Consider the following 24,818-nt stretch of genomic DNA (forward strand, 5'->3'; position numbering starts at 1 on the left):
TGAAAACTTAGAAAAATAATAAGATATATTAAAGCTACCAGTGACCTTTACAGATGCAAAGTAAAGTTAAGAAGAGAGAGGGTGCAGGAGAAAGAAACTTCTTTCAAGGAAAAAAAAGAAGAAGAAGAAGAAGAAAGAAAAAAAAAATCTGTGGAGGCCTTAAAACAAGTCTGTGAAGAGCAGGTGGTAATGGTGAAGCAAGTGTGGGCTCTCTGACCAAGTTAGTCCTGCAAACATTTTTCTCTGTGTTCCTGGGTGTTTGTTCCTGTAAGCGTGTAAGTTTTAAATAATAAGGAATTCAAGTAATTGCAGAAAGTGTGTCTCCGTGGTGCTGATGGAGGACAGCACTAGGTAATGGGGAAGAAATTCAGTTTGCCTCTTGGACCATTATGGGAGGAAGAGGCATGTCATCCACTGGACCTGCTTGTTGACAGACTTTCCCAGCCGCAGCGACTTCACAGAGTTTCTGAATGGAAGTCAGAGACAGACCTGGCAACTGCACACCCCCGCCCCTCCACGTCCCTAGACATTTCATAAAAGGGGTGGGGGGAGAATATGGGCTTTTCCAGTGTATCCTGCTAGAGTTTGATCCCCTGGCTTTTATTTTAATTTCCATAATTGGTAGCTTCAACAAATGGTTTTAAAGGGCACTTTGCTTGCAATGTGGCCACCCTATTCCAGGACGCCCCGGTTATTTTGAGGAACCCTACCCTTCTTGTCCGGGAGCTCTTTCGCAGGAGGTCTTGTTTTGGACGAGTCCAGGAGGTAGGGTCCTTCCTCAGTCGATTCCTGCCTAGGTCACATTTGGTGTGCGGGGTCGTCCCCAGCGTTTGTGGGTAGCATATGCATGTCGTTGTGCTGACTGCACTCGCAGGCTTGTAAATTTTCGCCTTGGGAAATTAGCAACAAAGCCCGATCTGTCTAGTGGCTGCTTTGCACTTTCCGAGGGCGGCTGTACTTGACTGAGCTGCAGAACAGGCACAGGAGAGCGAGCGAGGGAGCCAGCCAGAGTGAGAGTCAGAGAGAGAGAGAGAGAGAGAGAGAGAGAGACAGAGAGAGGAGACAGAGAGAGGGAGGGTGAGAAGGAAAGAAGAGGGGAGGGGTGGGGGCAAGAGGTAAATAGTCTTAAATCGGAAGGGAGCTGCTTCTCTGTGGTCTTGACACGCGCTGCCGGGGCTCCTCCAGCTCCGTAATAACAGAGTGACCTTTTCTCGGGGTGTATTATGTCTGGCTGGGAAGGGATTGCATTTTGCAGCTGAGAGCCAGGGCTTCCTTCTGCTTGGCTCCTCGCATGCTGCTGGGGTAAGTTATCTTGAGCCAGGACGGAGCAGACAGACAGCCTCGGACTGCAGTTTGCCTAAAAGGAGCACACCTGTGGCTCGGATGCGGACCACACCATTACTTGACGCATCCTTGAGGACCTCATTATTTTAAACTTAAAAAAAAAAAATAGAAATTCCCTTCCCCCCACACCTTTTTTTTTTTTCAAACAATGCTTCTTTTTGACCTTTCCCAAGGAGAAGCGCTACAAAGCAGCCACTGTGCTTATTGAAGGAACGGCCTCCCCTGTATCGCTTAATTGAGAAGGTAAGTGCGGCCACCGTGTGCACACGCGGCGGCTTATTTGTGTGTCCGCGGGCGCGCGCGTGCGTGTGCGGATGTGGGTTTTTTTTTTTTTGCTTCTCCTAATGAGATATAAACTGGAGCTGCTGCTGCAACCCAGCTCCAGCTCCGCTCTGCAACTTTCACTCGGGCTGCTGCTCTGCTGAGACGGTTTTGTTTAAATCATGGGAGGCTTCATTATTTTTATGATAAGACATGAAATAGATGCAGGCGAAGGCTGTGCGTGGAAGGGAGTAGACAGGCTGCAGCGCACAAAAACGTCCAAGTAGGACTGGAGTGGTTAATAGACAAAGTTCACCAGGAACTGCAGCACAGCCACCCCCTGACTGAGTCTCTAGAAGGGAGAAAGGGACTGAGAGAGTTTGGGATTGGGAAGGGGATTCAGTCCTGGCTGTGTGTGTCTCAGACACCCACCATACTCTGTTGGCTGAGATGGACCCCTCTCTAAAAGAGTTGAAATTACCACCATTTGGTTCTTGACGACACTTCTGCTTCTCCCCACACACAGCCATCATAACAAAATGGGGTTCCTTTGCGTTGGAAAAGTGACTGTTGGGGGGGGGAAGTGAACTGAGGTGCTTATGTCCTAATAGGTAGAGATTCAAACTAATGCGGCACATTTTTTTTAAAAGGGGGCTACTCAGATTGCTGTTATGAAATACAAGTCAGATTTATGATCTTTTTCATATTGAACATGATATGCTATGCTAACGCTGCATGTGACAGTTTAATCAAATCCATTTGTTACCAGGAAGCTAAAAGGGGCCGCTGGGATTTTAAGATTACGGGCAGAGTTAGGGAAGCATGTGGCTTTGTCATTCGCCATCATTTTGCAAACTGCCACGCTGCAAGGGGCTCAGTGTCTTGTCTAGCGGCTCTCCTCCCTTCCCCCACCCCCTGCCACCACTGCGACCCGCTCCCAAAGTGGCTTCACAATAGTGGGTCCTCCGCGGAGGAGGCTGCGCACCAGAGCCACACGTGAGCCAAATCAAGGAGACCCCCTTCTACTTCTACCTTTGGGTTTGGTGCTCAATGCGAAGCTGCCGCAACTCAGGCCCGCCTAAGACAACTCATGCAGAAAAAGGAGAAAAGTTTTGGTAAGGTTACCATCTATCCTAGATGCACTTTGCTGGCGCCCTGCACTTCTAGCTGCTCAAAGCCTTCCAGCTCTTCCGCTGCTTTTGTGCGGTTCTAAACGATCCGAAATATTATTGTTGTAACTGCTTTGAAAGACTGCTGCTTAAACCAATTAATCTTGCTAGGTGCAACAAATACTGCTACATTCTTTGCAAACCATCCCTGTGTGGCTGCAAAGACACAGCCACAAAAGGCTTGGAGCATAAACTCCGCAAGGGATTCTTTGTTAGAGTGTATGTATGTTTCTTTTTTTTTTTTTATTTTGCATGTGAGCTGCATCAAAATTGAACTCAGTCTTGCAAATCTCTTGTTGGCCTTTGCCAAGCACTAGCACTTTGCTGCCATGGTAACTGTAATTAAACTGATAAGAGTGGAAAAATGTCAGTATCTCTGAGCCTTGCAGCTGCATTGGAGAAACAGGGAATCAAATTGGTTCCCAGCTCCATTGCTCAAAAAGGGAGGGGGGGGTGGAAGGATAGGGAAGGGGGTTGGGAGTTGAAGGGACAGAACAGAGTTAAGCAGCTCCAGTGCCAGAGATCTGGGGACATCTATTTGCATTGTTGTCCTTTAGGAGCTGCAGCCTATAGGGATGCTCTGGGCCAGTGAACAGAGAGAAACAATCTTTTAGGCCCAATCCAGTTTTCTAACCCGGGTTGGGGGTGGAGGGGAGGATGAAGATGGGCAGGAGGAGAGAAAATCTTTTGTTTGGTACCTCTTGGCAATGGAATGGCTGTGTTGGCCAAATTCTTTCAATCTGTGTCACTGCTCCCAGCTGCAGAAACTGCATTCCCATTTTAGCATCTTCCAGAGGTACCTCATCTCTTTCAACCATGTTTATGTATCCCCTCTTCCTGAGCCTTCTCCCAAATTGTCCACTGTGAATCTTCTGACAGGGACAAAATGTTTTCCATTCACTTGTGTAGTTAGTCAAGAAATAGAAAAGACAGTATCCAAGTGCTGCAAATCTTTTGTTATTATTATTTTTTCAAACCCCTGTGTGTTGTGGAGTTGTGGTTACTTTGTTGTGTTAACTACTGAAGCTGAGACTGTGCGGATGAATGGCACAGAACAAGGGAACATAATGGAGGCAATCAACCGTTAGTCCGCCTCACAATGCAATCCAGGCAATTAAAAGCTCACCAGAGTTTAAATGAAATGGTTCTACTTATTTCTGCACACCACACTGCACAGGCTATTATTTATGTCTTTTTTTTTAATTATGATTTCCCTTAAACTGTCAAATAACTCAGAATGGCAGGGTCTCAGAGGCAATAAGAATTTCCCTCAGAACAATTTACATGCCAATCTAAAACTAGTTATGAGTCCTGATGTGCCTTGAGCAACCTGTGAAGTGTTTCTCAGCTACGAATGCATAAACTCTACCCAGACCTGCTCTTCTAGATGATGAGAGGCAGTCACTGACTACTTTACGCCTTTTAGGTACATGGCAACATGGTGACTACAGAATAGTTCTTTTTCTACAATTGTTAACTTGCATGGAATTGTAAAGATTCCAGTTTTCAAGAGAAATGTGATAGTGTTCTCTAAAAGAAGATTTAAGGATGGAATGTAAAAAAAAATTCAACTCCTTTTATGCCCAAGGCCAAAGAGAATGTAAGAATTTCAAATATTAATTGGCCTCTGAAAGCTAAATTAAAATGTCAAAACAACAAAAACATTTTGTGAAGACAAGCAGGGTAGTGTTACTTGTGCCAAGTATTGGTATCTTCTATTTTGGTTGCAGAGCATTTTAAATAACGATAGCTAACCTTCTACACGTGATATTAATAACACAACTATGGGAAAAAATATACCTTAGCTACTACTATGAAAGATTTTTTTTTTAAAATGTTTTCATCTTTTAGCTTTGTTATTTAAAAAATAATAGCCTTATAAATTAGGTAACTAGAATAGTTACTCTTAAAATCTCTCTGGATGCTTTCAATAAATTCAGGATGTCATTCACTCTATCAAAATTTCCCCCTCCCCCCTGGGTATATGGCTAAGAGGCACTTGGGTCTGTTATATGCTGTAATTAATGGGATCCATTCCTTGTGGAACCTTGCTAGAAGAGGATAGCTAGTTCTGATCAAAGAAACTTCATTTGTTAGAAGTTCTAGAGAGTGAGATTTAGCAGAGCTATCAAGGGTTATGATTAATCTACACCAGGCCCTTAGCTCCTTCAAAGAAAAGGCACAGAAAGCAGGCTATAGGGATACCACCTGCTCTTCTGTACAAATCCAGCTGCTAGTCTGCAGCCAGGACGACCACAGCTATGCATATCAGGCAGAAAAAACAGCCACCCTGCTTTCCTCCCTGCCTGCCCTACTCCACTGGTCTACCAGACAAGTTATTTCCTAATGAAAGCTCAACATCATAATAATACTATGTGTAATTCATGCATTATTTGTAGCTAGAAAAGTTATTCAGCTGTGCAAGGGGGTGGGAATGCTTTGATGTCTCTTACCAGTGCAATTTTTAACAAAAGGCTGTGAAGCTAGTGGGGGTGACACTATCATAAGGTATCAAAGGAAATGAGAGAGTTTAGCTAATTTGGAGAAATGCATAGAAAATGCTTCCTATTTCTTTTCTCGAAATTCTTTTTCAATGTACGTATATTTGATGGTTTGTGTCCTTCTCCATCCAAGTTTAAAACTTTCTGCCTAGAGAGGAAGTAAAATATTACAGAAGGATCTGTGCATTGAAGGAAGGTCACTTGGCCCCAAGTCCTCAGCTTACCTGCAGCTCCGAGGCAGTCCCTTAACATCTCTGGCCTCTATAATAAAATTTGAAATATGAGGGAATGTGGAATTGCTAATGTCTGCAGTATTTTACATTTCTTAAAATTAGGTATCGATAAGGTCGAAACTTTGAATAATTGGACCAGCTTTCTTTTTTAAGCTGTTTGTTTAACACCTAGGAAACAAGAAAACACTCAAAGGTGAATATTCATTCACTGAAAAGATTTCGGTCAAGTTGTAAAACTCACAGAACCCAGCTACATTCTATATTTATGATGGCTATACAGCTTTAAAATATATAAATGCCCCTACACCTTAGATAGTATGTGTATACTTTCTGTGTATATTTATATATAATTGTATAACTTTATATACATCTAGATTGTACCTTCTATTTTTTCTTTTCTCTATACAATAAGTAAGTGCATACTTATGGCAATCATTTATTCCTATATTTAAGTTTTATATAAAAGCAAGTAGCATTTAGTTAAATAATGAGTATTGATAGGCACTGACTAATAATTTTGGGCACAAATATGTTTTGTTACTTTAACATACTGAAAACTTTGGACTATCAAGGACACAGAAGGAAGCATTTGAATGCAAACAAGCAATATAGAATTGGTGGGCTTTTCAGGGGGCTCTTCTATATACTTAGTCATAAACCTCTGCACTGCTAAGTAAGGCTCCTGTAATTCCATTCAGAGTACACTTTTCTTCCATCATCAAGCACGTATTAACTGAAATTTTAGCCAGTTAAGCAAAACTCACTTTTTGATTCCTAAAGTACTTTATATGGATTAGTTTGTTAAATAGCTTTTACATTGTTAGCCATGTATTCACATTTTCTTCCTGAAGTAACTACTCTATGTGGAGAATATGGACCCTACAAAATGACTTAATGCTATTTAACTTCGCATATATAATGTTAACGTACATGTACAGCATGAATTTGTTATTATCACCGCTTTACAGATAAGGCTTTCTCAATGATTTAATAACAATTGCATAAAGTTTGAGACTTTCTTTTCCAAAATTTCCTAAAAAAGAAAATCTTACAGGTCTAGAAAGAGGGAATATTATATTCAACTTGTTTGAGGTTTTTCGACCTTTGTCTGTTCTGTCTGGTTGTCCCAGCTCTCTCCTGTTTTTGTGTTCCTCTAGGTATACAAATGCTCTCAGTCCAGCCGGACACCAAGCCGAAAGGTTGTGCTGGCTGCAACCGAAAGATCAAGGACCGGTATCTTCTAAAGGCACTGGACAAATACTGGCATGAGGACTGTCTGAAGTGTGCCTGCTGTGACTGTCGTTTGGGAGAGGTGGGCTCCACCCTGTACACTAAAGCTAATCTAATCCTTTGTCGCAGAGACTATCTGAGGTAGGAATTATCCTTACACACCAGTGATGACTGGATACCTTTAAAATATAATTTGGTTTGTTTCCTTTCCTTACTCCCAGCTTATGTTCCTGAAAGACGATGAGTTGTCAGTTGTCAAAACGTTGCCTTGTGTGTGTTAGGCAAATGAGTGCATAAGATAAAGCCCACAGAAAGTAATGTCTAAAGTGTTTCTCATTGACTTGCCTGCATCCTTACATTTAGGAATCAGAATTAAGGTGCCAGTCAATGTAAAGGATGTATTTGGTAGAAATCAGCATCTAAGTTTTATTATTATTATTATTAGAACATAAGAGGCAAGGTAGGTTGAGCATGACACAAGGAATTGGATTATTTGCTTAGCTAAATATTTTAACTCTTTATTTTCAAAAAGTTCAAACTTTAGTTGGACCTAACGTTCTTCTAAAGTTAATCAGCTATCATTTCTGTTTCAAATTTGTCAGAGGAAGTCAGTCTTGAATTCTTAACTGGTATTTACTAGTAAATTTATCAAACAGTTTTGAAAACTTTCCCCAAGTGTGAATACATCTTCCCCCCATGACATTAGAGATGGTCACACAAAGATATCTCTGAGTACTGACAGCCTCAGCGATGCCTTGCCAGTAGTTGTGGATAATAACAGACATTCACCTTTAAGGGAAAATGATAGCCACAGTCCAAACAGTAAACATCTGAACAGTTTCAGGACAATGCAGGCATTCTAGGTTATGAGGCTCTGAAGTCAACTCAACTGTTCTGAGCTTTGAGCACTCAATACAGAAATTCTACTGAAAAAAAATTATTTTGCTTTTCAGGGAACTTTGTGACTCAAATTCAGCTGAAAATTATTTGTATTAATAAAGTAGGATCTATCAAATTAGAGAAGTGATATATGGCATCACTTAAGTTTTCATATTTGATACAATTAATCATTTTTCTAGACTGACATTAAGCTATTTATTTTGAATTTTTTCCCTTATGACACAAAATTTATCAATCAACAGTAACTCTTAACCATCTTGGTCATCCTGGGAGGTGTTTTCTAGGGAATATGATCTTTCTTAGACTATAATTCAGTTATTTAAAGTCAGATTTTATCTTTGTATATATAAATACATCTTTTGATTAATGGTACTTGCAAGAGTGTGAATGAAGGCTGTTTATGGGATTCTCATTTTCCCCCCTCTTACGACTGCCTCATCTTATAGCCTCATGTCTCATTATAACAACTTGTGACTATTCCTCTGTGCTAGGAGGGAACGAAGTGCACACAAGGTAGCAAGAGTAGGTGGTACTCTAGGAGCTAGGATTTCCCTCAGGGTGGCACGGCTAACCAGAGTAAACTTACAAGGTGAATTGTTTACGAATTCTCTAGTCTCTGAACGTTCCTTTTTGAAATAAAATTTTCTACTTCTCTCATTGTGAATTGCAGTTTCATTTACACATTAAAGCATTTGTATTTCATGATGTAACATTGCTTTCTAACTTGCTCTGTCTGTATTAACCAATAGTCACAGCCTTTTGCTTTCTTTTGACTTTTACATTTGCGTATGATTTCAATATCTGAAATGGATTTATGTTGCCATCCAAAATAAGAAGTTTATACAATCTGAGCTAAATTAAGGTATTTTAATAAACAAAAAGGGCATCTTGAAGTACATTTTAAAGAGTCTTGTCTGAAATCTCGGGATATATAAATTTTCCAAGGAAATACCTGCATTGTGAGTCAAACAGTATGGTCAATATGTAGCTAGCAGAGAAATTAACCTCAGATTTGTTTTGTTTCTGTCCTACTTTGGTAGTAAAATAATATGGTATTAACCTGGTATTTGGTACTCTTTAGTCAGTGTTTTTATTGAAGTGAATTTATGGAGATAATTTTCTTATCAGAAATTCTTATTTCTCTCTGAATGACTGTATTTTAGCTTTTGTGGTATAATTTTTACTTAATCTCTGATAGGTTCCAACTTTTAATGCTAATTAACATATTACAAATATTTTAAACTCTTTCAAATATAAACCCTGGTCCTAATTGCCAATGTAGTCATTTCTCAGAGTACAAATTGGTCATTACTACATTAATGACCAGTTGTTATGTTAAGAGCCTAAGGGTTGTTAACATTTCAAACTAAGTTGTTACAGCAAGTTTATCCCTTATTTAAACTGAAGGTTAGCTGTTTGCAATGTGACTTCTTTGGCAACTTCATCAACACTAAATAATTATAAAAATAAAATGGGAAATGGATATGTGTATAACACACTGTATTGCACATTATAGAGAATGCCACAGATATTATGCCACATATTTTATGTAAAAAGCATAAATTATATAGATGTTCAAGAACATATGCCTCTGATTGACAAATTAAAATAGTCTGATTCTGTATTTTAAATCAATAAATATGGTCAGATTTATTTAGAAATTAATTTCTTTAATTATGTGTAGTTTTCCCAAAATGTTTGTTAAATACCTATTGTACAAGAGGTATGATTTTAAACAATGGACAAAATTAAGGAGAAAGGGAGGAACATCAGTTAGCAATGATATTTACAGAATGCTGGTCACTGCTATCAAACATTTTCATTTTGGGAAATATGAAAAAGTAGTCAAAATACAGTCAGAGTTTTAGAATTAAGACTTTGTGGTTACTATTTATTTAATTATATAAAGACCTATTATGATCACGGAACAAGTACTGTTGTGTGAATTTTTTTTTTTTTTCTTGAGCTTCAGATTTTTTTCCTCATTTCCCTCTGAAGTTAGCATATTTTCTTTTTGTTTTTTCCATAACCAATATCTAATCATTTAAATTCTCTAAAAAGGTATTTTGTTTTGTTTTTGGCCTTTGGATATTACATAATTTCTTTGAGGTACCAAACAGGCAATTAAATAAGTTACCGGTTATTAATTGTAATAAGTGGTATAAATAAAATCAGAGAAAAATTTTCTCTGATTCACTGGGCACCTAAGCAAGAATATGGAAAATAAGAAAGAAAAAGAATCACCCAAACTAATAAATTATTGGTTATTGGTATTATCTTGGACTAGATACTTTTTTCATTTTCATAACTAGAGAACAGGAAAATATTTTTGCCAATTGTATTTAACTTCCTAATAAAGTTTTCCCTCCAAAAAAAAAAAAAAGAGCAAAAGAAAATACACTTGATTCTGAGCAATGCGTCTTAGAGGCCTCTGTTTTATTTTGTATTATTTTGTACTATTTTGAGTAGTGGCAATATTCTAATTTTTACATGCGGTTTTGAAATATTAAGTAACATGAAAATAGAATTTAGATAGTAAGATTTTCTTTTAGGGTTGTGACAGTCATTATTGTGGTATATTTTAATTTCTTTTATTTTTTTTACCCCTATGGAAAATTAGCTACCTTTCAGAAAAATTTAAGAAAAATACTCTGTACATTTTCAAATATTTAACAAGGAAATTGCTCACTGCCCACAACTACTCTGGTACAGTATCTTTCATTTGGCTATAGAACATAAGATGTATATATCTGATGAGACAAAATTTACCCATTTGCAGGATTATTTTCCTCCTTGGGAAACTTGCTAGATAAAGAAAGAAAGGACTGACTTCTCAAAACTTTCTCCATTAGTAGTCCAAAAACTAGGAAGTCAATCTACCAGTCAATATTTATATGTCAGGACTCAGAAATTTTTCTGTTAAAAAATATGTCTGCCACATTTATAACTTTTTATTTTTTTAAAGATGCCTTTGTGACCTGAGAGCTTAAAATTGATGGTTTCTGAAATAATGAACAAATATTGAATAAAAATAGGAAGTTGACTCTAAATTACATTTAAAGGACTCTGATGGCGCTATCATCTTTATTTCATTTTGGAAAATATGAATGAAATAGCAAATGTGTAATCAGAGTTCTAAAATTAAGATTTTGGGTATTAACTAGTTAGAACTACCAGAAATACCCAAACGCCTCACTTTTCATCTTGGAGGCAAGAAAGAATATCAGAAATTACTCCTTAAGCTTTGGGTAATTTTTGCTTGTTTGTTGTTTAAGCCTGCAAGTTTTATGGTATATTTTAAGCAATAAGTTGATAAAAGCTGTGCCTTATATCTCCATGAATGGTATCTTCCAAGAGCATTTATTCAAAACTGTTTGCTGTGGTATATGCCATAAAAGCTGCTTATAGCTGTTCCTATATGGGAAGCTGTAAAATGTCTTATATAAAATTTAATGTAACTTTCTATTTTTATATAAAATTTAATGCAGTTTGCTGTTTTTATATGTGAACATGATTTGTTTAAAATGAAACTACCGGGAAAAAGTGATGTTTCATGCTCTACCGTAGTTGCCAATTAACTGAAATGATTTGAAGCTTTGCTGGCTACAAATTTTATATGCTTTAATATAATAATATAATAACTCTGAAAGAGAAAATTAAAATAAAATGCTACATAGAGTATAAATCTAGCTAGAACTTTATTTCACACTGATCAAACCTGGTACTTCTAAATTTTTATGTAAAATTAAATTACACTGGTGCACAATTAAAGCTTTAGAAGTAAATATGAATATGTTGTTAATATTGTTTTATCTGGCACTTCGCAGCACAGTTTTTTGCAAAAGTGTTGAATAAAGTGCTTGCTTTTTCTCTTCACTGCCACCTTTTGAATATTAGGCATTTGGAAACATTTCCCCTGGAAAAGCTGTGCTCTGTTATTATTTGAAAAATCGCTTTTTTATATTTTAAATTGTGAAAATTTAAACTTTTATGTGGATTGAAGCTCCTTTTAAATGAACTTTTTCTCTATAAACTGTATTTGAGCTTTTTAAACACTTTATTATATTCATGATTTTTATCATATCTAAATGTCCCAGTTAATCTGAGTCTAATGAAATATTTTGACATATGAGCACACTAGATGCCATGGTCTATTGAAAAAATACTCTTTTGTATTCCTTGAAAATTATCTTACCTTATAACTTTATAAAAAGTTATAATTGTAAGTCCAATTTCCTCTTTATTGTAGGAAAGCATTACTGAATTTTATTTTCAGACTATGTACTATTCATTGAATAGCATGAATCATGAGTTATAATTTTGTTTTATACAAAACTTTAGAAAATTGCCACTCACTCTGGGGAAAATAAACTGTTTGGTTGACATTAGACTTCATGAGTGGCAACCTCCCTGCTCAAGTTTCTGTTAAAAATACACTATCCGTATGTAGAGCTTCTTTTCATTTTTAAATATATCTGTAATATCTTCATATTCTTAATTCTATGATGTATAACTTTTCAGTGAATTACACATTTGATATTTATAAATATTAGTTTTTTGTTTTAGTTTTCCTTATAGACAAGTGATTTTCATGAAAAATACCACCACCACCCTACTGTTTCTGTGTCTATACAGTTTTTTTTAAATCTTTTTTAATGTGCACACTACTTCAGTGAGGATAGTTTTTATACATAAGATGTATAAGTTAGACATACCTGACTTAGCAAAAAAATTCTGTTTCTACAAGTATATTTAGGATTAAATGCATCTGGAAGAACTACATTTGAGAATTGCTAAAACTGCTTATTTTGCACTTTATAAAATACATAGAATTCTGGGAAAGGATCTCTATTTTTGGTTGCTCTTAGAAAATATCAAAGTAAGCCAGCACTTCATTTATAAACTCACCATTAACTTCCATTAAGTGACTAATAATAAATTTTAATGCTGTGTTTTGACTGCATAAACATAATTTATTAAGTAATCTCATTTTAAAAATGTGCTGAAAGTAGTAATTTTGTAAATGGGTTTGATGACTATATACATTGTAGAAATATATCATGTGGTTCAGTTTTCTGCCTCACTCAAAAAATTACATATCCTAAAAGAAGAATTGCACCAACATAAGCATCCATTGTGTATTCTGTCATTATTCTGTAAGGCGTCAAAGTCTTATTTGGTATTTTGTTTGAAAACATTTTCCCAGTTTCTATGAGCATGTCTTCTTTTATTCAAAATCATATACTGTAGCTTCAACTCATCCCCCTCCAATGGAGCTAACATTTCCCTTTTAAAGCACATAAAGTATAAATGCTAGAGCAAGTGATGAGAAGAAAAAATGTAAAAATAAAAATATCAATACCAATTGGTCAGCATTCATTAGCCATGTTTCTTTAAGAAGGCATTTTCCTTTCTCTTTATAGTTTGGTGGGCTTTGAAACCTATAAAGTTCAGATATCTGACGTCAGCTAATTTCTTAGTATTGCAAACTATAGCACTGATCTCTTGTTATAGGACCCTAACCACTCTAAGATGAAAAACAAAGTTTATAAAACTACACTATGTCTGACTTTATTTCCATTTGATTTTTATTTGTAATTCTGCTTTTGCCAGCCCCCATGGTGCCAGATACTGTCCTTTTCATTTCTGTTTCTGCTAATATAACATACTTATTCTGAAATTAGCTATATATTTCCCACTTCAAGGTATTTATAAGAAATTTATTTTGAAGGAAGTTTATAACATGAAACAAGAAATGTGACATTTTAATTTTTTATCTTACTTTAAAACCATTTATTTTCTTATTGATTTTTCCTTTTTATTGACAATCATTAATAACATCTCTCTAAATATAATCAGGATTTAAGCATGTCCTCTTTTTATATTAATTAGCATATTTCCTCTATTTATGGACTACCCACATCAGTCACTCATATATTTACCTGTGCTGTTTTTAGTTTCTGTCCTGTATTAGCAAAACTACTTAATAACACTTTTCATCTTAACAAACACTTTATAGTTCTAAATATTTTTGCTGAATTCCTTTGCTCTATAGCGTAAGTTTTTTATAATGTAAAAATGTCTAGCTGTGGGCTTTACAAGTTTAAAATAAAATCACACGAGATAAATAATCATCTTGGACTAGTCAGATCCCTGATTTGAAGTTGGAAAATTAACATTAGACTTTGTGTATTAAGTTAGACTCTAATCAGCATGTGTTGTTATGATTCAATTTAATATTAAAAACTCTCCAACTGGGCGACTGGGAAAATAAAAGGCTCTTAGGAATTCAAAGATTATTTGCAGAGGAGTACTCCAAAGCTGCATTCAAGTAAAATTATTATTACTAAAGTGGTAGAGCATCATCTACATTAAACCTATCCTATTAATAAAAACAGAAAATCAGTTTTAGCAAACATAAATATCAAATATGACAAGGACAAGTAAGGGACATAAAACTTCATAAAATGTGCTAATGCTAACATTTAATAATTATCTAAATACCACAAAGAAAAAATAAATTCCCATCTCATTAATGCTGGGCGATCCCAAAAGGCAACATCAAGGAAGGAAGCTAATCTTAGCTATCAGTAGTTTATACTTATTTTCTAAAACTTTGAGAACAATGGCATATTTTTGGTATAACAGTTCTGACAGAAATGTAAATTTACCTGATTGTGAAATGATCTGTTTGCTTTTAAAAGATTTTGAAATCTCTTAAATAATGTCTCTTGATTTACTGTTCACATTACACCAAAAGCAGAAGGGTCATTACTCTTCCTCTTTAAGATACATTGAAGTTGAGCCTAATACTTATTTTGTGTCTCTCAACTCTTCACTAAAATATATATTCTGATTAATCCCTACACAGAAAGAGTGGTAGTATGAGAAGGATACAGTCTGTTCCTTTGTGTCGGAGATATGGGGTAGAAGTGGAGGAAGTGAGTGGAAAAAAACACTAAATATGATCAGGTTTTCTTGAAATTTGCAGGTAGCAAATTCAACTATATTTTGAACACATTTTTAAAATTTGCAAGGACTGCATGTGAATATTCTACTGAGGTTCATTCACACTTTGAAAAAATACAAACAAATAATTTGTGTGTCAATATTTCATTTATGTAAATAATGGATGTAAACTATTATATTCCTAACCAATTTTACATAAAACTATAACATAAAAATATTAAGATTTTTGTCATATAAAGACTAAGGTATTCAATCTGGGAAATTTTGGAAGAGCTTTAAGGACAATTTATTTTTAACAGCTGATAAATGTAGTCACCATTGTTAACAGCTAAGTAAAATATATAGAGTTTTACTCCAGTTATGACCTTATGGAGCCAATGCAGAAAATGAGAACAGGTATGATTAGGTGAGATTAGAAAACTTTTGAAGAAGGAAAGCTATAAATAATAAAATAAAAGTTGTAACCCAATAGTATTACTAGAAAAGCTGGGCTTAGCTGTGTGTGGGTGCAGAGTAAGATAAGAGTCAGCTTGTAACTATTTGTACTGTTCCATTTCTTTGCAGAGATACTGGCAAGCTACTAGCAGAGGTACAATTGATGCCCCTTGCTCAACACTTAGCATTCCTGTTCCTATTTTCCCATTCAACAAATATCATTATTTAGGGTTTTGAAATGGGATACAGTACTGAATAAAACACAAAAAACTCCTCTTCTTGTACAGTTTATATACTAGTGAGGGGAAGCAGAAAATCAACAAAAATAATAATAGAGTTATATAGCAGATAGTAACTATGGGGTAAGGGGGGAATAAACTAGTACAAGAGCTTTGCAGAATTTGTATTTATGTATTTTTGTTTGTTTGTTTTGGGGGTGTGTGTGTGTGAGAGAGAGAGAGAGAAACAGAGAGAAGAGAGATGGGGGACTGAGCTACTGGGTAGAATATACAGGAACGTTGAGATGGTGACTTGAGTTAGGACCTGGAGGAAGTGAAGGATCGATCCAAGCACTTGCATGAAAAGGACATCCTGAGCAAAGGGAACAGCCAGTACAATGGCTCTGAGGCAGGAGATTTTTCTGATGTGTTTGAAGAGCATTAAAGAAGCTAGTGTGGCTGTAGTGAGTGAAAACAAAAGATGTGAAGAATAGAGGACCTCTGGTATCTACTGCCACTGTTATAGCCAAGAATTCCCCTTGTATATTTCTAAGTGTCCCCTAAGGAAGTTGGATTACTTCTGATAACCTCTGGGAAGCTTATTTAGTTAGGCTGTGATGGAATCAATTCCATGCGGGATTATAGAACTCATGTTGAATTGAATGGAATTATTTTTCACTCATTATTTTCTGGTAGTTTGTTTTGTTTTGTTTTTTGGATGTTTTTACTTGGTTTCACTGATGAACCATTTTGATTAAGTAATAGTTGTGAAATGTGAATTTGTCAATAGACCTCAGGAGTTGGTCACTTAACCATCATTGCTAATTCGTGGATTATCCTATAGTTGTATATTTGATTTTAAGTCAGCATATCTATATACATCTGTTTGTACAGTTAATAATAGCATAGTATTTCTATATGAAATATAAGAAAGTGCCTGTATGATGAAGTAAGACCCAAGAAAAAGTTATTAGTTTTGAGATTTTTTTTTTGGCAGTACTGGGATTTGAACTTGGGGCCTTGCACTTGCTAGACAAGTGCCCTACCACTTGAGCTATGCCCCAAGCCATTTTTACTTTAATGTACTTTTTAAATAGGCTTCCACAATTTTGCCTGGTGAGGCCTTGGATCTTAATTCTTGTATCTCTACCTTCCGTGTAGCTGGGATTATACGCCTAAGATTAACAGGCATACAACCACCACGCCCAGTCCTCCTTTTGAGATTTTAAAGTGAATTTTTAAAAAATTTTTCTTTTTCAGTTATCTACTAAGTAGTAAACAGAGCTTTTATTTCCCCACAGCTCAGTTTTTCACTGTTTCTAAAGCCTCAAGTATCCCACATTCATTTTAGCAGATAACTTGTATTTTATCCATTTCTCTGTTTCTCACTATTCTTCTGTATTATATTCTGCCCATACCCACACCAACTATCATTCATGTTAAGTTTGTCATATTTTCCTATTATGACCAATTCATCTGCCATTTTAATCTTTTCTGAATATCACTTTATTTAAATACAAAGTCCTACCAGTTCTTACCAATTCACTAAACACCTCCCAAACCAGGTGAGGATAGATCTGCGCCATGGGTTCCAGAGGTGTGTTGACATGCCTAATAAAAAGCAGCACAAATTTGAAGTTTGCGCTGTTCTGTTACATCTCAGCTACGTGTTCACCAGCAAGTTATTCAACTTCTCATGACTCAGTTTCCTTATCCATAAGTAGGAGTAATATACCTAATATACCTGTTTATGGACTGTGTTAGGTATGTCATAGGGAAAGGGCTGAGCACACTGGTTGACCTACCAATGAATGCATTCGTTGCTGTGAAGAAGTAATAGCACTGAGTTAGGACAATAAGGCAGTGGGAAAATTAAACATAAAAAGAACACTAAAAGAACAGGTAAAGATGAGGTTTAAGAGTGATTAAATAATCAAGAATATGAAAGGCTACTACTATAATAAGATCTTACCAGCATTTCATCTACAAAGAGGATGAATGGAGGAATTCCTAAATATCATGTACTCTTGAGGCCACATAAGAAAAATAACCACATTTAGTAACAGTGGACATTATTGAAACTTGAAATGGGCTCTTAAATTAAGAAAATGGTGTATCTTATATAAATTTGTGTGATTTCAACTCTTTAGAAGAATTACTGAGAAGGGAATATTCTATATAACTGAAGTGGCATCCTTCTAAGATAACTTATATGCCCCTATGCTCCTCATTTTAGCATGTGAAAGTTCTGTGGCCTTGTAAAGCATTATATTTAATATCCCATAGGGCAGTATTATATAAAATTTTAGGTTATTTTAGGTTTGCTTTATAGTGTTGATTTTTATGTCTTTGTCTCAGGGGACAAGGACAGTGGAATATCAATATCTTTTTCCTGAGTCTTACTTTTTTGCCATGTTCTCTAAACATTTTGATTATATACTTATATTTTTAAAGAAATTTAAGTCTATACCTTCAATTTATATAGATTTATAAACTATAAATAGTCTACTTCACATTTTGTAAATTATGAAAACAACATTTAAAGGGTACAATAGAAAATAAATAGAAACAAATGCTAATTTTTTGTCATCCCTGGGATTTTTGCACCTCAGTTTTGAGAACAATATCTCTTAGTAGCTTTTTATGCTTGACTGAAAGTTGTTTGGTAAAGATACTTGTGAATTAAATGTGGTGGGAGGGGGGTTGAATATCCATACTTGGAAATGGAGTTATAAGAGAAAGATGTGGTATTTGTTTGAAAGAAGGGGCTTTCTAAGCATTGGCTAGTGGGTCTTACCCTGTTCATTTAATATTAAATCAAGGTTTTCTTTCATGAGAAATGTGACAATGTCAGTGCAGTCTCTCTAGTGCTATACCATAGCCACTGACAACATTAATATGAGGCAGGGTTTTTCTCCCTCTCCTGCAACCCATATTCAGGACACAGTGAGATTTTAGACAGATAAATGCTAAAAGAACACTACGTACCAAAGGCAGTGTTTACTGCATGTAATACATATCATTGTTTGTCTCCTGTAGTGAAAAATACTTGTGTCGTGCTGTTAAAATGCACTCCTGACAGACCAGTGCTTGCTATTATAGGGTCCATTGCTTAAAAAAATGATACACTGACAGAAATACAATTTAAGAAAATTTAACACCAAGGGTAGTCAACCATGTAGGCTACTATTAAGGGGCCAAAACCCAAGGCCAGGGGTTTATTTTAAAATAGGTACAGTTTATTTGCTGGTAGTAGGTAAAGTTAAAAGAAAAAAATCGAACTAGAATTCCTCGCTCTCTAGTCTGTGAAAATTAATGAAAGCAACAGTTCAATAAGATTTTATTGCAGAAATGTTTAAGTGAAACATTTTAAGAATGCTCTGGAATTTTTAAACAGTTACTTACCATTTAGAAAGCTATAACACTGTCATGCGTAACAAATTGTTAGCATTGGATCCTAGGCACACCCCGTGATTTTCTTAAAATGGGTAGTCAGAGCTGGTTAATCTGAATCACTTTGTTCATTTCATTTTTGTGTGTGTAGCTTATAAATATATTTGAGATTGACAGGGCAGCAGCACCCACAATTACTACAATTTAAAATGTAAGCTGTTGTCCAAAGCACCTCATGGCAATACTTTGGTAGTTAAATGCATTGGATTTGAAACAAGACCTTTTGAGAAGGAAAATAACCAAACATGAGATGTGAGGAGATATATTGGACTTGGGGGGAAGTACTGAATGTTCTAACGAATAAACTCCTACTGAATGACGATAAAGCTTGTATTCTCTTAAGTTGTCATGTGACAATTAGTAGAGGAAAGCATTCCATGAATTTAGATGAGATGCATTATCTAATTTTATCATTGTAAAAACAAACCTGTCATCATCAGTAACATTTGACACCACCTGGGTATGGATTATATGTTCCTTTGGGAGAAAGGTTACAAAAGTAATGTGATAAATGATCTAAACCACAGGGAGTTTAACTCAGGTACCAGAGATGCAGAGAGAACACTATCTGCTTCTATGGGGAGTTGAGAGGTGTGCATCTTGAATTCTATTCTTTGATAGTAATATCATGACTGTAGTCTCACTGTAATGGTCCTTGGGAGGTAATAGTTCTTGCTAAGAGAGGGTCTCCAAAGATATGCAATGTCTTTGCAGATATCCATCCTCCAGAATTTAGTTGGCCTGAATCTAACAATATTATATACAAGATATTTTTCTGGGCACATAGAACACAATGTATACTGTTAAATTTGCCTGAACACATTGTCTCCGACTCAGCTGTATGTTGGAGCAAACCCAATAATGCTGACTAAAGAAAGATTGTGATCACCAGCTCTCTTTCCCTAGCTGTGCAGTGACTCTCTACTCATGCACCTGTTTTAGTTATGTTCCTTAAAGTCCGGAGGTGGACTCTATCATACGATAGCATTTTAGCACTGTGTGTTCTTGCCAGAGATTACAGCTTCAAATGCTGTATTTCAATACTCATTAAAAAAAAAGTCAGTTGAAGAAAGTAGTATTCATGGCAGATAATCTGTAAAAACTAGATATTAAGCTAATTCTTGTGATAGTTTTGAATTTATCCTTTGGCTCAATCTAGAAAGCCATGTTTTTTACTATAATCTCTCTTATTTTGGCTGTTAAAAGTTTTTCACAGAATTATACATCAGGGTTTCATCATTAGCCGTGTGCTAAAGAATATTTAATAAACAACTGTACCAAATTCCACCTCTTAAGGGTGCTGTTGTAGACATTGTTTACTGTACCGTACAATATCCTACAGAATCACTTAAGACAATAATCCCAGATTTTAGTACAAAAAACATTACTGGGACTCTGAACTGCAGGATGTGTTATGCTTCCAAAGTTTTATAATATTTTACCTATATTTTTTCATTATTATGATATCTAGAACTATTTATATTCTCATTTTTAAGTCATTCTAATGAAATAGTTTAAATAGGCAGAATGGGTGAGGATAGAGGATGGGTCCTAACCCATGAAAGAAGCTCACCCAGAAGAGTGAGACCATTTTAGGAATGGCAAGAATAAGAGGAAAGTAATTCTCTAGTCTGAGTGTTACATGTAAAATACAGGTGAGCTTGAACAGTACTTGGAAGCAGTATTTGGAGTAACATTTGAGCTCACACTATGTAGAATAAGGACTGCAGCAGTTATAACCTTTTGTTTTCTTTATTTTCCTCTTTATTGTCTTATGATTATTTAGCCTAACATTTAAAAATGTAAACATGTATATGCAAATCTGATTTCTTGGAGTAGTAATCAACAACTAGTTTTCTATATTAATACTGTGATATAAATAAAATAGGGTGAATTATTTGACTCACCAAGAGGTAGGTCAGGAATTAAAATCACAGTTACCTCCAGATGCCAGGGTCCAGCAGGTAAAATGATGTGATCACCTGTGGCTTGCCTACCCCATGCAGAGGGGAAAGCCATCAGTTCATTCAAAAACTGTAGAAGTATAAGACTAATGTCACTACATTCTCTGGATAAACTAGATTTTGTTTTGTAAATATTTAAAGAGAAACCTCTTGGGTTTAAGATAACAACTATGTAATATACAAACCACTGGAATATAACCTCTTAGTTAGAACCCTAAGATTCTAGTTTCAAATAACTGACCTTGTTTTTTTAATCCATATGATTGGCTAAAGTGGTTAAAGATGCTTCTTAGCCTGTTGAATTTCTGAAGAGGAGACCCCCCCACACTCCTCATCCCACATCTACCAGCTTAAAAGTCTCTTAAGTTTGAGCCTGATAAGAAGCAATAGCACCGTGCTGTGAGGTAGAGATGGAGGTGGAGGCAGCCCTATTCCCTCTTCACAAACCTCATAGCATTACAATTTTCCCAGAACTGGGTGAAATATTTTCAGGGACACACACTAGGTCAAATATGAGACAACTGAGGCTATCCACTTTGAAGCAGGCCTCTCGGCCCTATAGTTATTTGTCACTGAATGAGAGGCACACCTACTACCATCATATCTTTACCAACAATGTTAATTCTCAACCTCCTTTGTTTTTATTTCTTTTCTTAATCTTTGTTTTTTCTGCCATTACCTTCACTCACACCTCTCCACTGGATCCTCTGGAAATCTCATACCACTTCTAGTAACCTTTCTTGCATCCACAATTTTTTGGCAAGGTACTTTTCCATCAAAACATTTCTTGAACTGAGTTTCATCCACTTAATTAAAACTTGCCTCTCCTTTATGGAGACATTATACTTGCAGCTGTCAACAGGGGCCAGGTACTATTTAATCTTACAGATCCCATGTTCCATGAAGCCAAGCAGAAAAGTTGGCATCCTCTATGTGTACGCATCTCACTTGCTAATAAAAATGTATGTTCCAACAAAACTCATAAATCTGATATGTTATGCTTCTTACCCTTTTTCATTGCTGTCATTCCCCTCTTGCCATAATTCTAGGAGATTTTAAACTATATGTGACCCATCGGAACCAAGTCCTAGCTTATTGAATCTCCTTGACCCTACCATATGTCAGCGCCCAACCTGGATCATATATAGAGTTTTGTCCTTACAGAAAAATATATCATCTTAGGAAACTAAACTCTATCGCATACGATCTTACTTGCAGTATAACTGAGCTTTGATTTCAAACATTCAGTTCTCCTGTTATTTAATCTAATTTTATCAAATCTTTCAGGCTTCTGTATTTCTCTGCCCAATGTGAACTCAACTATTCATCTTGCTTATTTTACCTTTCCATTCTTATTTCCTCCTATCATGCCTGACTTCTAATGTGCTATTCACTAAGGCTACAGTGTGACAAATTGCTATTTAGCCAATTTCTACTAGCCCCTTTTTTTCTGCTTGTACAGTATGACTAAGTATTGCTAGAAACAACTAAGATGTAGACTGATACATCCTGATGTTTTCATTACATCAGGTTTGGATATAGGTTATCATCCTCCACCATGTTCATTTCATCTCCTTTTCTATCTTCAACTTCTTTCATCACATTCATGTGGATGAGGCACTCATGTAGTTCTCAAGAGGAATTTCTTGTAAGGCCAATTTTATGTTCTTGGCTCCATTCCCTCCCATGTCCTATAGGTCTTCATTTTATAAAGTATCTCTTTTTTCTTCAGTATCTGTTACATCCTCCATTCTGTAGTGTCTTGACCCTCAGCAGATGAATGTGCTCGACTTTGTCATTCTGAAAAACATTCTTTATTCCTCAAGTATATATTGGTATTAATATAATTCCTTTATTGTCTAAGTTTCTTTTTTAAAGTAATAGTGAATGCTTATCATCCATACTTCTCAATCTCCTTTGCTCCTCACTCACCTTTAGCCACTCTGCAGATATCACTCTCTCTGATATCTTATTGCTGAAGCCAATGGGAACTTTTCTTCAGGAATTATCCTGCAGTCCCTTTTTTCTAATAGTGTTGATTGATCATTCCTTCTTTGTAAAAAAAAAAAAATGAGATTAGTTTGGATTCCATGATCCCACCCAGTTCTAATTCTTTCCTTGGTATCTCATGCCCCATAGATTCTTAAAAGAGTGAATGATGGTTGTCAGGTGCAGTGGCTCAAGCCTATAATCCCAGTTATTGGGATGGTGGTGATTGGGAGGATCACAGTTCGAGGTCATCCCAGCAAAAAGTTCACAAGATCACATTTCAATAAATAAAAGCTGGGCACCTGTCATCCCAGCTATGTGGGAAGCACAAATTGGAGAATCACAGTCCAGGCCAACCAAACCACAAATGATACCCTGTCTCACTTATAACCAACATGAAAGAATTGCTGGAGTGGCTCAGATGGTAGAGTGTAAGTGAAAGGCCCTGAATTCAACCCTGGGTCCAACTAGGAAAAAAAAAAAAAACCCAGAAAATGATGGTATTGTAGAAACACTGATCTTACTGAGTTATTTCTCCTAGGAGATGTGATCTGTCTTCATGGTTTTTAATTCTGCCTCATATTTTGGAGACTTAAATCTACCTGCATTCTGTCACTCCTCCAGAGTTAGTCGGTGTGTATTTTGGAGACTTAAATCTACCTGCATTCTGTCACTCCTCCAGAGTTAGTCGGTGTGTATTTTGGAGACTTAAATCTACCTGCATTCTGTCACTCCTCCAGAGTTAGTCGGTGTGTATTTTGGAGACTTAAATCTACCTGCATTCTGTCACTCCTCCAGAGTTAGTCGGTGTGTATTTTGGAGACTTAAATCTACCTGCATTCTGTCACTCCTCCAGAGTTAGTCGGTGTGTATACTGCAACTTCCTTGGCATCTGCGATTGGATGTTACACAGAAACCTCAGGTTTAAAACATCTAAAACTCAACTCATAAAAAATCCTCTTCATACCAATGTAATGCTTTTACCAAATAAAGACAATATAAAGATATAAAGATGTTAATTTTATTTTTGAATAGGTGTATAAAATGATCAATGTAGGAGAAATAGGCGAGATTATTTCTAAAATTCATGGAATGAACTTCAGAATGTTTCAACCTAATTCATTACATCACCAGCCAGGGGAGGAAATATCACGGATATAGCACTATATGACCAAAAAAAAGGCAACTGATAATAAAATTCAGTAGCCATTCCAAAACTTGCAACTGAAAAGAAATAGGAGAAAACCAGTTAAATATATTAAGAAAATTTGCTGAGACTTAACCGCAAATTGATAAACCAGTTCAATACCAAAATCATTTCCATTAAAGCCAGGATAAAGAAAGAGATATCTATGATTCCCACTTATAGTTAGTGTTTTAAAGGAACTGGCCAATGTGATAAGGTTAGAAAATAAAGTAACCAAGTTTCAAGAGGAAACTATTTCCTTTTTAGGCAATTGGGAAAAGTCAAGAATTAATAAGAAAATTAACATAGCAGGAGATAAAAAGTAAGAGAAACAGAGTTTTACTCTATGCCAAAGTAACTGGTTAAAATGGAAAAAAACAAAATATTTGGCACCAAAACATTAAATACCTAAGCACTAGAGTTTAGCATTCTAATGAAGAAAACTTTTAAAAGGAAAACTCTGGTAAAATATTGCCCTCTAATTTTCTGTTTATAAGTATTGGATAAATATCATAGAACAATCTCAGGCTTAGTGTAGAGGTGTTAAGGGTTTGTTCTACCTTGAGAAATAAAGTCAGCAGCATAAGGCTCAGAGTATAGCAAATATTTTTTGAGGATTTACTCTTTAATAGGTATGATTCCAGAAACTGAGACACCAGCAGTCAAAGAAACAAAAGACAGACACAAATCTTTGTTTTTGTTTGTCTTATGTTTTAGTATTACTTACTGAGCATTTTTCAGGAGCTAGCTACTGCCACATTGTTTACAGATGTAATCTCATTTAGCCCTTGGAAATTATTAAACCCATTTTTGAGATAAGATACTGAGGATCAGGGTGATGAAGAATGAGATAATTTAGTCCAAGTTCCCAAGGTGCACTTAATATAACTTAGGTTTCAAATCCAGTCAGTGTGACTCCAGAACCCATTTTCCTGGACTGCACTTTGTGTAGTGATGAAGTGCTTT

General features: G+C 35.9%; 1 protein-coding gene and 1 long non-coding RNA gene across 10 annotated transcripts in view; one reads left to right on the forward strand and one right to left on the reverse strand.

Annotated features, from left to right (window-relative positions):
* LOC141424025 (uncharacterized) overlaps window positions 1-1,005 on the reverse strand; it is a 4,917-nt gene extending 3,912 nt beyond the window's left edge. For both annotated transcript variants that reach the window (XR_012448824.1, XR_012448823.1), the window contains exon 1: window positions 711-1,005. This is a non-coding gene — a long non-coding RNA (uncharacterized lncRNA). The remainder of the gene's footprint in view (window positions 1-710) is intronic.
* Lmo3 (LIM domain only 3) overlaps window positions 1-24,818 on the forward strand; it is a 59,095-nt gene that overhangs the window by 2,605 nt on the left and 31,672 nt on the right. For 2 of the 8 annotated variants that reach the window (XM_074075986.1, XM_074075982.1), the window contains exons 2-3: window positions 1,518-1,587; window positions 6,666-6,879. In XM_074075986.1, coding sequence (XP_073932087.1) covers window positions 6,674-6,879 — 206 coding nt within the window. In that variant the 5' untranslated portion in view covers window positions 1,518-1,587; window positions 6,666-6,673. Of the gene's footprint in view, window positions 1-53; window positions 221-380; window positions 766-1,104; window positions 1,303-1,517; window positions 1,588-1,825; window positions 2,721-6,665; window positions 6,880-24,818 lie in introns of those variants that run through there. The other 6 variants (XM_074075988.1, XM_074075987.1, XM_074075984.1 and 3 more) reach the window with 5 other exon arrangements.

This window comes from Castor canadensis, chromosome 6 (assembly GCF_047511655.1).
Source record: "Castor canadensis chromosome 6, mCasCan1.hap1v2, whole genome shotgun sequence".
NCBI classification, from domain to species: domain Eukaryota; kingdom Metazoa; phylum Chordata; class Mammalia; order Rodentia; family Castoridae; genus Castor; species Castor canadensis.